This window comes from Lytechinus variegatus, chromosome 3 (genome assembly GCF_018143015.1).
Source record: "Lytechinus variegatus isolate NC3 chromosome 3, Lvar_3.0, whole genome shotgun sequence".
Lineage (NCBI taxonomy): Eukaryota > Metazoa > Echinodermata > Echinoidea > Temnopleuroida > Toxopneustidae > Lytechinus > Lytechinus variegatus.
This window is the reverse complement of record NC_054742.1, coordinates 28,924,536-28,936,875: the sequence shown is the minus strand read 5'-3', so window position 1 is coordinate 28,936,875 and position 12,340 is coordinate 28,924,536. Positions and strand designations below refer to the sequence as shown.

General features: G+C 34.2%; 1 protein-coding gene across 1 annotated transcript; it reads right to left on the bottom strand.

Annotated features, from left to right (window-relative positions):
- Positions 1-1,272: 1,272 nt before the first annotated feature.
- Positions 1,273-5,041, bottom strand: LOC121411999 (homeobox protein Hox-B1-like). The gene is made up of 2 exons (XM_041604912.1): positions 4,820-5,041; positions 1,273-3,644 (listed from the first exon to the last, which is right to left on the bottom strand). Exons 1-2 carry the CDS (start codon positions 5,039-5,041, stop codon positions 3,330-3,332), a joined length of 537 nt encoding a protein of 178 aa, XP_041460846.1. The 3' UTR covers positions 1,273-3,329.
- Between the last annotated feature and the right edge of the window lie 7,299 nt (positions 5,042-12,340).

The window sequence follows — 12,340 nt, the reverse complement described above, 5'->3', positions numbered from 1 at the left end:
TAGGATTAAGAGATCAAATGATAATGAAACTTTCAGAAGGAAAGATGGACTAGAATATACGAAAATATAGAGCGAACCGAAAAGGACAAGAGAGAGGAAGAGAGAAGAGTCAGTCTTGCACTACTTAAATATTCAGACATTTTGTTTGCACTTATTGTGAACTGAGGCTCTGATTGTATACACTGACAAGGACTGTTATATTCTTTCAACATCGTGAAAATCGTCTTGGGCATGGTCACTGACCCTCGTTATTTTTTCATTTTCGCCATTCTGCTGTTTGCTCATCGCAGCTGTAAGAGACACGACTGATCTTGGCTGGCCTGAATTTTCATTTCATACAACAGAATCTAATGGTCAGGCACTAACCTCATTTCTTGCGTATGGGATGCACGTACTGGCCATCGCAGGACTACGCGAGGCAACTGACGTTATTACGATTAATCTACTTTTTACAACTTCCCTCTCGGCGCCATCTGCTTTTTATGTAATTCTAGATGACCTCAAGTAGCCCATCCTCAGAAGAATACTATTTTAAAATTGGTTAATATATGATAAGTGTTTGAATTAGATGAAGAATTATTAAATAATTAATTAAATTGTTAGCAGTACAAGGTCTCAATCTAAAGTAGATTCATGATGAGAAATATCAAACCTTGTTATAAGAAATGTTTTGATTATGATGTTGATAACACATTAACAAAAAATGGCATTGGGGCTCTCATGAAATATGAAAGACGAAAAAATATTTTAGCAAACTGCACTCTTGCAAAATTGGTAATGGAATAATAGGACAAGTAAGCCTATGTCAGGTGCACATAATGTATAAATAGATGTATATACATGTTAAAGTTGTTTGTTGTATATACGAGTTATATCAGTTTGCGTCGATAACTGACTGGGCTTGATGATTACATGAAGATATAAATTATCAAACATGGTAATACTACACCGATCTAAGACTAGTGTAGTACAATAGAACGGTCGATACATATAATTAATACCAAATGCAAATACTTTTTAATCAGTTTACTAGCAGGAAATGGTGGAATGACGCAGAATGTTGCCTTCTTATTTAGTAAAGCAATCGATGCCGAGACCCCGAAACAGAGCAAGACGGCTAATTATTGCCCTCTCTCTTCGCTTTCACTCTAAACATGGCTTTTGCAATTAGAATATAGAGATGCATCTATCTCCGGTGTAATACTACTTTATTTAGCAAGAAACATAGCCCCATCGGCCTAGTTTTAAAATTCATTCAATTTTCGTCACACCTTCTTGGTAGAAAGATGTCTGTCATGGACGTGGTCTAAATGAGTTCAGCTGTTACAGTGTCAACTGCCAAACAAGTCATCTCTATGCCTTACACAGCTTTCACGGTTCATCACCCTGACAATGAACCCAAACTATCCCCACCATAATATTTTCATTATCAGAGAATTAATTAGAATTTACAATTTTGTGATTCCATAAACGAATTAAGCCCCATCCTTATGTCACTGTTTTCATGACAGGAGTAACTAGCACGATAGGCAATGTTGTATCGTGTATGTAGACATTAACATCTCCTGCATAATGATAACTTAATCCACGTGGAATAAAATGAAACTTTAATAGAATGTAATATAATATATAGATTAATAGTATTAAATGGTTTATTGTTATGCAACACCTTATACTTGTTTAATATTTATTATTTTGTACCATGTCACATCCCATAATCCAACAACAACGATGACCGCTCACAGGGTTATTGGTCGAAAAGCATAATGTCAGTATGTGTGTGAAATAAAACTCGAATTAAAAATTTACGTCACAATTACTTTGTCTTGGCTATTTAGTTAAGACATTGATAAATATTCCAAATGGTTATCGGCTAACATCCACATCAAGTAAATTAAGTCGAATTTGACCTTGAATCATGAAGAAAATATCTATATCATCTCTGTACTCACTGGCGTTCTTTAATGTATGGCCCTTCCGAATCTACATCAACTACAAACATGACAAAAGACACAAAAAGATCATCGCATCTCATCTAACAATAATGACTTTCTTCTTTTGTATGCAGTCATCATCTCTCTCAGCTATCTCATAGAAAGGAATATTAGCAAAATTACATGAGGTCATTCGAGAAATCATCAGGACAAAAATTAGGGAATACTGATGAGACTGTACGTTGACTAATCATATTGGACATTGTATGCATGGAGCAGCCGATTAAGTGGAAGCCATAACACCTTTTGATTGCGCTCTTCTGACTACTATTCTCCAGTAGTCACAATCTATTTCCTGGTATGTCTTGTCTCTCCTTTTCCAGATAGGATTCTGCTTACGGACCAGAATACCAAGTTATGATTCTCTTATTGTTTTCTACGTCGTATGTTTTGATCGCTGTGAGCGTGAGCTGCCTTGGACATACATATATTAATATTTCATCTCCATACGTTTGACTGTGAAATACTGCAAAGAAGCTTCAATGCGTACATGTTATGTTCATCTTTCACTACCAAAGTATTAAGTGAGCGCATTCTCGTTTAGTGTATACAACCATATATGTATACATAATTAACTAATCTTGGTACTTGGGAAAATATGCATCGCTTCAGGTTGTTTTAAATCACAAAGTCCAGTCTGAGAAATGAGATATGAGGTTAACGTGTAAAAAAGGTGCTAAGTCCACCTTTTTAAAATAAAAAAACAACCGAATTGTCTTGAGACACTACCAAACATGTTAAGCATGATAAAACGCGACATAAGAATCTATAGTCGTAATCAATTTGCACCTTAAAACGAGTTGTACTGCGTTGTACCCACTGGCAAGTATCTACGTATAACACACCGAAAATTTAAGAGTAGACAGCATAATACTCTTCATAAAAACTAATTGATTCAGGATTTACAAAAGCTGGGTGATCTGGAGGTGAAAATTCCTTTATAAATATATAACCTACATTTAGGTCAGATGTATATTTTGATTAATCGCCATAGCTTACATTCTTTTTTTACCATTATCATGAAGTCCGTGGTGGCGTCGTGGAAACTGGTGATATCTAAAGAACTTTCATCGAGGGTATGTTGTACAGCATATCCCGAAGTTTTGATGGACCGTGTTGACAGTACGGTATAGACATGGCAGAAGATAGTCCAGTCAAGGAGTTACCAGCACTGTTCCAACGATATCACTTGACCTCTCCACGCAGCACCATTTTAGGTGGGACTTGAAAAACATCTTCTTTTTAACAGATAAAGTTCATAAATAGCCACAAAGTTAACTCTGTATGATACAAATTGAACGAGGAATGTCAGTGTCTCTTGATGCAAAAAAGTTTTTAAGTTCCATTTGTAATGACCATGGCGGAACCAGTGTGGCTTAGGTGCGCATGCCCACAGTAGCTGCCTGATTTCAGTTCTGAATCTCCTAGCGGTGACCCACCGGATAAGACAGTCTGACCCGGAAGAGCTCCCGTAAAGTGCGGCAAGGGTGGCGATGCCTGGTGGACAGATAGTGATGATGGGGTTGTCATGGCAACGGATGAGTGCATATGATGAAGGTGAGACATAGAGTGACCATGGTGCGGTGGAGGGATGCATTCTTTCATCTTCTTCTTCTCCTTCATCCGTCTGTTCTGGAACCAAATCTTTACCTGTAAATGGAATGGTAACAGAAATTACACAAAGAATATTCTTGAGTGCGTTCATGTTGCTCTTAAAGAAGATGATTGTTAAGGGTAATGTGATAAAATTTATAATATTTATTTCAGTTCAAATTCGTATTCAAAGAGAAATTAAATTAAAAACCAATGAAATAAATAGTATGGATAGATTACATTCAGTACCGAACAAAGTTAAAGAGAAATACCAGTAGTTGCAGTAAACACTGATTTCATGAGAAAGTCTGTAAAACCAGGCTTAATTGTCAGTATATCATCGAGGATCTAGATCTGGTACAGTTATAAACTGAACTTTGTGAAATCTTGAAATTTAAGTTGAAAAACGTTCACACTGAAGATCACCAACACAGATAGGCACACGTGGGACAGTGTATTATTATTACAGAAATAAAGACCCGACGGAAGTGACCGAATCCGCGCTTATTTTGCTTATTTCTCAGCAATTACACCATTTCTCCCAGAATCCTTTGGCATATATTTTTTATTCATACAAACAGACACTTGGGTGGTCATTATATTAGATTCTGTAAAAAGTCATTTTAAGATCGTTACCAAAACTGGAATTTATCTTTAACAATTAAAATACGATTCAGGAAGAAAGTAGCAATCTGAAATGTCTATCTTCCTAATTTATTTCATATTCATAATTGGTGGATTTGAATTAAAAAAATACTTCATGGAATCGTTTACCCACTAATTTCAAGTTATTGTACAAATAATAAAGATGAAATCAATACTCGTCAGCCTCCCATGGCTTATAATTGAATTTACATACAATATTTGATTTGAATAGGATCATATGTGATTTCTCACCTCTATCAAATATTTGCAGTAGTTATAATTATAGACTTCTTAATTGTAGCCAGTATTTTTATTAGAGTCTTTCATTACAGTTTTCTACAGTTTTGTGTTACTTTTACTACGTGCCTCACCATGAAAAAATACACGTGTTTCATTATTGTCAAGCAATCTTTAGCTGTCTTTAATTACTCCAGGACCAAAAATCAGATAAAAAAAAAGATAATTATGATTCTGATCTTTTGGACATTTTGATGTATGAACAAAATAAATAAAATAGAAAATTACTAAATAAACAAACAAAATTGATTAATACATAAATAGATGAATAAATCAATTTCAAAACGTACCTGTGTTTCGTTGAGGCCTAACATAGCTGCTATTTCTATTCTTCTGGCCCTGGTTAGGTATTTATTGAAGTGAAATTCTTTCTCTAGTTCTGTGAGTTGCTTGTTGGTGAAGTTAGTTCGGCCGTTGTTGTTGGCTGCATTGGTCGCGAAGTCGCCTGCTTTGACTGAATATTGAAGGAAGAAAAAAAAGAGGAAAGGAACAGGAATAAGATTAACCGTCATTCATCAATATACTACATTTCTATAGTGTACAATAGCTATATCATTACAAGAGATTGCAGCCGAAAGGGACAAAAAGAAACTTAAACGAATTAGAGGCATGAGAAGAAAAAAGTCTAACAAGACCAATACTGAAAAGAATTTAGAAAGGAGGAGAAGATGAAAATAAAGGAGGAGAAGAAGAAAAAATATAAGAAAGAAAAAAAAAGAAGAAGGCATATAGAAAACACTTTGAGAAAAAAATGAAAGAATCAAGAAACAAAACGAAAATAAAACAAATTCCTTTTTTTCTTCTTGAATCCATTTATATGACATCTTGAGAGGAACGGATCTGTATACATGTACACAAAATGCAGACATACATGCATTATGTATAAACTTGTAATGATTTACTTCTGAGGATATTTTCTTACATGTTATCCATGAACCGGGTACGTTCTCGGTCCAGATAACCATGTCAACAAATTTCTCATCTCATTTCAGATCTCTCATAATATTAAATGCGTAATAAAAGTTTCACTTCGGCCAGTTGGACTCAAGTCGAGCATGTGTGTAGGGGAGGAAGAAAGTGTCCTCGGTTAGCGAACTATGCTCACGTTGTATCCGAAAATGAGCCTGGTTAGTGGATTAAATTCAAAATTTTGAGTATGAGACCGCACACACACGTCCCCACTTTTATAAACGAGTACTCGATTGTCGAATTACAAGAAGGCATGTGAATGTGTGTGCTCGCGTGGGGTTTGTATGTAAAGGTGTGTAAGGTTAAGTATACATAGAATTATCTAGACACTTGTGTTATGTGGTCAGTATGTTTGTTTGATTTGTCAATACAGAGCAAATAAAAGGCAATTTTACTACTTTTTTGTTCATGAATTTTTAATAAGAAACCATATCATCAGATCGTTGTCAGATATCTTTTCACATTTTTTTTTATTTAAAATCTTCGAATCTTTCCGGTTTGGTATGTTTAAGAAATACCATCGCTGCAGCGAACGCAATCCTCTATAACATTAAGCCATACCCTCAAGTTTGCAAAGGGATATGATTTCTAGGATGACATGAATCCGATCTCTTAGGCCTTGGAATACCATAAGGCCATGAGGCGGGCATGTGAAAACAAGGACGACGAACGGGTAAGCATAATTCTTAGATCATTTAATGACCTATCAAACTATACTTGAAATCATTCCAAAATCTACGTGTGAATAGTTTGCAATTCTAAATCAAAATCAAATATTCTTAAATTATTCTGTATTGTTTATAAATATTTGTTTAAATGTTTAATACTGAAAATTAAAAAAGATATATTCAATATTTTCGAAATATTTTGTTGTTGTTTGTTTTAAGTCCATATAGCAGTATTGAACTGTTTTTCGTCAAGTATTAAAAAAAAAATCAAATTTAAGCCTGCATGTAATTTTAAATCAGATGTCAGATAAAATAAAATAGTATATGCCCTTGCAAGCTTTATTAACTAGCCATCTATGGAGTGGGTATCAAAAAATTAATCAATAAAAAAAGAAAATGCTTGCTTTATTGACAAAAGTTGGATGGATTGTATCTTGTTTTGGATCAAATTATTAAGTATTTTGGAGAAAAAATACTGTCCGTTGTGCCTATTTCCGCTTTAACATCACATGAAATAAAATAGATAACAAATAACATGTGCTCTCATACTTATTTCATCAACAAGAATGCGCTTTTATCCGGTCTAGATATGAATCATTGTTACAGGAAGTTCATGAAATACTACCAGTCAACTGACCGTATGGCTGGATTCAGAAGAATAGCAATAAAATTCAAAATTGAAACAAGCTATACATATCGCTTTACAACCAGTAAAAGGCTTCTAAGTTTGAAGATCTTGAATTTCCATAGAATCTCTTGTCTACGCAATGCTTGTAACTGGTAAATATTTTACTATGATTTATAACAAAATATACCTCTATGTATAACAACAGGAGAAATGTTCAATATGATATTAATGACATTTGAATCTGAGTAGCAAATCTAGTTCACAAAAGAGAGAAGGAAATATATTTTTCAAAAAATGGAACACTAAAGGAAAATTAAAAAAAGAATAGAGTTTGAAAAATATAAAAACGAAGGGTTTTTTTTCAAAGAAAAATGTCACTATGATTCTAAAATCCCATCATCATTTTGCTTCAATACTATATCCGTGTATTTATCTTTACTGTTTGTTTTATGAGTCAGATAGCCAATGAAAGATCGTTAGGATGATGACAATTGTAACTATGATATAAAAACGGTGTGAAACGAAGACATTGAGGTTTATGATTATAGTTATGGTAATAATAATAATACCATGACACCGATTATGAATTCTATACGGTAATACTATTATTCTGACTCATCCTAATCATTTCCATTATTAATAGCACTAAGTTATCATGCAATAATTTCGGATATTTCACGGACTCCATCTATTCTCTAATACCTAAGTATTAACCAGGCTCAGAAAGAAAATCACTTGTTAAATTTTATTGTAAAAACACTAGAATAATTACTATAAAAATATCACAGCATGTGTTGTATTCTGTTTCAAATAGAATGTTCAGTTTCTAAAGCTTTATTGTAGTATCTTGATGAAAAAAATGACAATCAGTAAAAGCGGGTCAATATTTTAATCATAAATATGAATAAATCATGAAGGAAATCTGTGTTTTTATAAGCTCAAAAGGGTTGTTTATTAACCGTCTTTCATAATTTGTACCGCGTAGAGAAAGTGGTTGATCTTTAGTTTTTCTTTCAAGCTATATACCTCATATGTTTACACCTGTCTCTTCGCTACACTTGCATTCATGTGGTGATGCATCTAAACTGAACAGAATTTAGGGAGAGAATGAAAATGCTTCCAGCAAAATAGCTAGTGTATGGGACCAGCACTTTATCCATCAAGTCATTTTCAGCTGTAGGGTGTATATACACTAACAGACTTCTCCGTTTTACCGGTTTTGTCCCTTGTTTTATTTTATCAAAAATTAAAGGCCAAAAAAAGGCTGATAAAAGGAGGAGGAAAAGAGACTACCGTTTGAAATTCACGCCGAAGTGTGAGTGCGGCATCATCAATTAAGTGCGGATATGCATCATTTATAGGGGACTGCTGCACGCTTAACACTTTACAAAGGTTCGATTCAGAAGACCGGGAGAAAAACGGAGAACAGTGGCTAAACGGGAAGTGCAAAGTCGCAAGCGATGCCTCCAGTGTCGTTTGGTGGGAGATGGTTAAGGGGATGGAAAGGGGGAGGATGTGTGATGATGGTAAATTGACAATTCGTCCACTGCCAACTCGTCCAGTCACCACATGGTCTAACTTCATTTAGTTTAATGCCATTCTGTCCATCAACATTTCGTCTGACAACCATTTGATCCAATAACCATTTGGTCCAATCATCAATTCGTCTAATCACCTGTTCGTCTATTACCATATTGTCTATTAACCAGTTGGTGTAATACCCATTTTCTTTTCATTCATTTTGCTCAATTAACAATTTAGTTTAATTAGACCACATGGTATATATGGACTAAATGGCTATATACTGCACTAACTGGTTATTAGACGGACTAATTCAAAGTGGACCATGTGGTGAGTCGACGAACTGATGGTAGACCAAATGATAATAGACGAGTTGACAGTTGGACGATTTGGCATTAGACGAACCAGAAATAAACCGTGATGATAACATCGAGTGGTATAAAAAAAGAGAAAAATAAACTGTAAGGAGACTTTGGGATAATGATGTACTGTACATACGTATACATGAAGAGGCATAAATACTGATCTGCTGATAGTATGTACATGTAATCTGGTGTTGCGTTCGCCTGGTAGTGTATGCTTGTGTGTGGATACAAAGATGGAAAATGTCAGACGCATATTTTATCTTCATAGAAGTAGAATACGGTATATTTAATCATGCATCCCATAACATCAACCTATATTTTAACCTTCAACCATAATGCTCTTTAAAATGGTTTATATTACACACTTAAACTATTGAAAGTGAATAATGAATATAAAGTAAAGAAGTAAATAGTTTCTTCTAAAGTAAGTAGAAAGATAAATTGGATATAAATGCAAATATGCAAAATATACAAAAACGAATGTCTTGGTGAAAATGTAATCTAGGACACCAGGGAAAGAAGACAGAAAGAAGGTAGAAGATTAAATGCAAAAAGACTACTGATGGTGCATGGAAGAGTGTATACTGGTAGCGGAGAGGTACAGTGAAATATAAAGGTAGAGAAAGAAAGCGAGGGAGAGAGACAGAAAGAGAGGAATACAGAGAGAACACAATGAATTTGAACTACAAGAGAATGATCGAGACGTCATAAAAGAGAGGTAGAAGATGTTCAAAATTAAACCTTCTAAAGTAATGTGTCGCCTTTAGACACGACACTTCAGAAAACAAAGCTCGTGTGAACAATTTCCGCAAGTAAAGCTTGTCCCTTCATCCTTCCGTCGTCTGAAAAGTCATCCGCCACTGGCTATCCCAACATGCATCAGCTCTTTACATAAACCCATGGATCAGATGTTATACACATTTATATACTTGTGCTCATTGGACAATTTTATGTTTACCCTTAAATGTTTAATTTTGCTATGCCTATGAATTATATTTCCCTTAAAAATAATTAAATATGCACAGTATAAGTATGTCCAAAACACGTCCCTCTGAAGCAAAATTACTAAAAAATATAAGTACACGAGATTTTAATTGTAACGAATTAAAGAAGTATTTATGATCATCTTTTCATTGTACAACAAAAGTACGAAAATGTTTAGAATAATGAATGGAATTACAGAGCGGCAATGAATACTTCGAATGAAATGATGAAGTTAATTAATTACAAGTGATTTGACGGAAGATTATGAATATTAAATGTATCTTTGGCTTAGGCTTGATTTTAATTTTGTAAATCATTGTCAAGCTTGGGAAAAGTGTGGAAAAACAAGTATTAGATGAAAATGAAATGTAAACCCACTTCAAATAATAAAAACTCATTGAAAAACAATGCTGGAGATGTCTGATGTAAACTATTGTTCAGATTCAGCTGGCACAAAAAGGGTAAAGGTTGTGCTCACTAAATGTTGAAATTTCAATTTGGGTGGCAAAATTGTTACAAAATGCTTTAATATATCCGTTTTATTTAAATTGACTAAAAGTGCAAGGGAAATGTATGAGAAATGTTTCGCAGGGTAAGTTTGATTTTGCCCTTTCCCCTTGACACAGCGTGAAAACGAGCATTTCTGCGCAAACAGATTTCTGCGAGCTTTACAGAAATGGACAGTGCTCACTCAATTGTAACATTCTATCAAAACTTTTACTTTCATTGGAAAGATGAGACCTAAACCAATATTATATGTGAAAAAAATACCCACATGTTGTATATTTTTTAATTCCCAGCTCTTTTTCAAAGTGTAAACTTTTTTTTGATACGCACTGTATTATTGATCCTTATCCTATAGCAGTAGCCTTAAAACACAGAACAGATTCAATGTCATCGACAAAACTTTGGTATGTTTCGAACGTGTGAACAACACATTGTTTTGGATGCCATAATGATAATGCACTGACCCATCATGAAACGGTCTTAATTTCAATCTGAATGAAGAATAAACGTACTTGAAACAAATATTCAGTGCAAGACGTGGCGCCAAACTGAGGAAGATTTGCATGCATCCTTTCAACGTACGAATACCATAACGGACTCGTGGAACTGTAATGTGAGTGCTGAAAAGGGCCGCAATATGAGGGTTCGATATATGAGAACAGCAGAATGATTCTCATTCTACTCTGCCTTCAGATAAATATTGTCTTAATTTTTCTGTGTACATGCTATAAAAGTAAGGATAAATACTTTTTCTTCAATTTCTTTTTTTTTTCAAGTTCGTTTTTTTTCATTCACTTCTAACAGAAAATAGCATAATACAATATGATATGTTGTATATCACAGACGTAGTAAAGTTACGAAATAAATGTATTTGTGATCAAATATCATCATTTTAATTCCATATGACATTTAGATCTAAGCAAGAACACATTCTGAATGATTACCGAAAGATTTATGTGTAAATTGTTGGAATTTTCATAAACCACATTGTTTTAGTGTTCATATAATAAGAACCCCTGCATGGGAAAGAGATATTTTGCCACGAATATCTGAAGGTAACACAACAAGACACCAGTGTCTATGAAAGAAAAGAGCAGGGAAGCAGGAATAAACATGATAAAGGGAAATGGATGACAAGACGAATCATGCACGACCGAAAATGGAGTTCATTTGGATAATTAAGTATCAAATCAAATCACGTATATCTTATGAATCGGTAATCACTTGAGCGGTCCAAAATTGTTGCAAATTAAGATCTGTGTAAGTTTCGGTGAAAAGTGTTTTACTGATGGACTGGTTTAAATGTATTTCCCCAAGCATGCCAAGAGAGTTTCGAAATCTGGGATCATCAAATATATACTCTTCGCTTAAAAGGTATAAATCATGCATGTTAAATGAAATTCGTTAAAGTGTCTTGTTGAGTAATCATGAAATGACCGATTAAGGAGTGGAAATGTGCTTTCGTCAAATTCATAAAAAATTACTCAATTACAATAATCCCAGGTTACTTATTTGAAGCTATCTGCTATAAAGATTAATGGGTCTGTGAGTAAAAGGTAAAAAGAATTGTGAATAATACAACAGACTTTTAAGTAACAATAGTCTGTCTAGAAGGGTTCGATGGGTGTCGCTCCAAAGCTACTATCTTATAAAGATTTATAAGAATAATACAGATGAGTCAATAATGACTAAGATATTTAACTTTGTTCGTTCGGCCAATATTCCGCGAATAAAATCTTACACCTGCTAATTTCAATATCCATTAAAAATTTCACTCATAATTATACACTGCAAAAACTCCGGTGTTGATTTAACACCAGCCCGGAATCTATAAATGTCCACACCAGAGAAGTATTGAAACAACGCCAGTTTGGAATCAAGCCGATGCTGTTTTAATACTAATTGGTGTTGTATAAACACCTATCTGGTGTTAGACCAAAACGAAACTGGTGTTGTCTAACACTTCTTTGGTGTGGAATGTAGATTCCGGGCTGGTGTTAAATTAACACCAGAGTTTATGCAGTGTACCGAGAAATTTATAAGGAATTTAAAATCTTCAATAACAACTTTAACATATTGACAATCATATTCAGTTTGGTGTCTTTCAGGACAGGAAACAAGCATTCAATCATTTTACATTTAATATCTTTTGGACTTCTTTCATACCAT

Excerpts from the sequence above, each read along its gene's own strand:
- LOC121411999 (XM_041604912.1), bottom strand. The coding sequence starts at position 5,041 with ATGACGGTTAATCTTATTCCTGTTCCTTTCCTCTTTTTTTTCTTCCTT. Across the intron at positions 3,645-4,819 it reads TAGGCCTCAACGAAACACAG|GTAAAGATTTGGTTCCAGAA; the intron begins GTACGTTTTGAA and ends TTCCATTTACAG.